Source organism: Sinocyclocheilus grahami, unplaced genomic scaffold (genome assembly GCF_001515645.1).
Source record: "Sinocyclocheilus grahami isolate Dianchi unplaced genomic scaffold, SAMN03320097.WGS_v1.1 scaffold12100.1, whole genome shotgun sequence".
Lineage (NCBI taxonomy): Eukaryota > Metazoa > Chordata > Actinopteri > Cypriniformes > Cyprinidae > Sinocyclocheilus > Sinocyclocheilus grahami.
The window spans coordinates 5,962-6,173 of NW_015514215.1; the positions used below are offsets into that span (position 1 = coordinate 5,962).

General features: G+C 61.3%; 1 protein-coding gene across 1 annotated transcript in view; it reads left to right on the forward strand.

Moving 5' to 3' along the window:
- The window catches only part of LOC107578807 (elongation of very long chain fatty acids protein 4-like), a gene marked incomplete at its 5' end in the record, with an annotated part of 5,870 nt that extends 5,664 nt beyond the window's left edge, over positions 1-206 (forward strand). Inside the window, one exon of the mRNA XM_016264721.1 lies at positions 13-206. Within this exon, the coding sequence (XP_016120207.1) occupies positions 13-189 (177 nt within the window). The remainder of the gene's footprint in view (positions 1-12) is intronic.
- Between the last annotated feature and the right edge of the window lie 6 nt (positions 207-212).

Consider the following 212-nt stretch of genomic DNA (forward strand, 5'->3'; position numbering starts at 1 on the left):
TTCTTTTATCAGCCGCCCCGCCGCCAGCCCCGCCGCGAGACCACGGCCAAACCCGGCAAAGCCCTTCATAACGGAGCCTTTAACGGAGCCCTGACCTCCAGTAACGGAAACGCCGGCAAGACGGACGAGAAACCGGCAGCGGCCGAGAGCGGCAGGAGAAAGAGGAAGGGCAGAGCGAAGCGCGAATAAAAACGGCTGACAGGTTAAAGGTC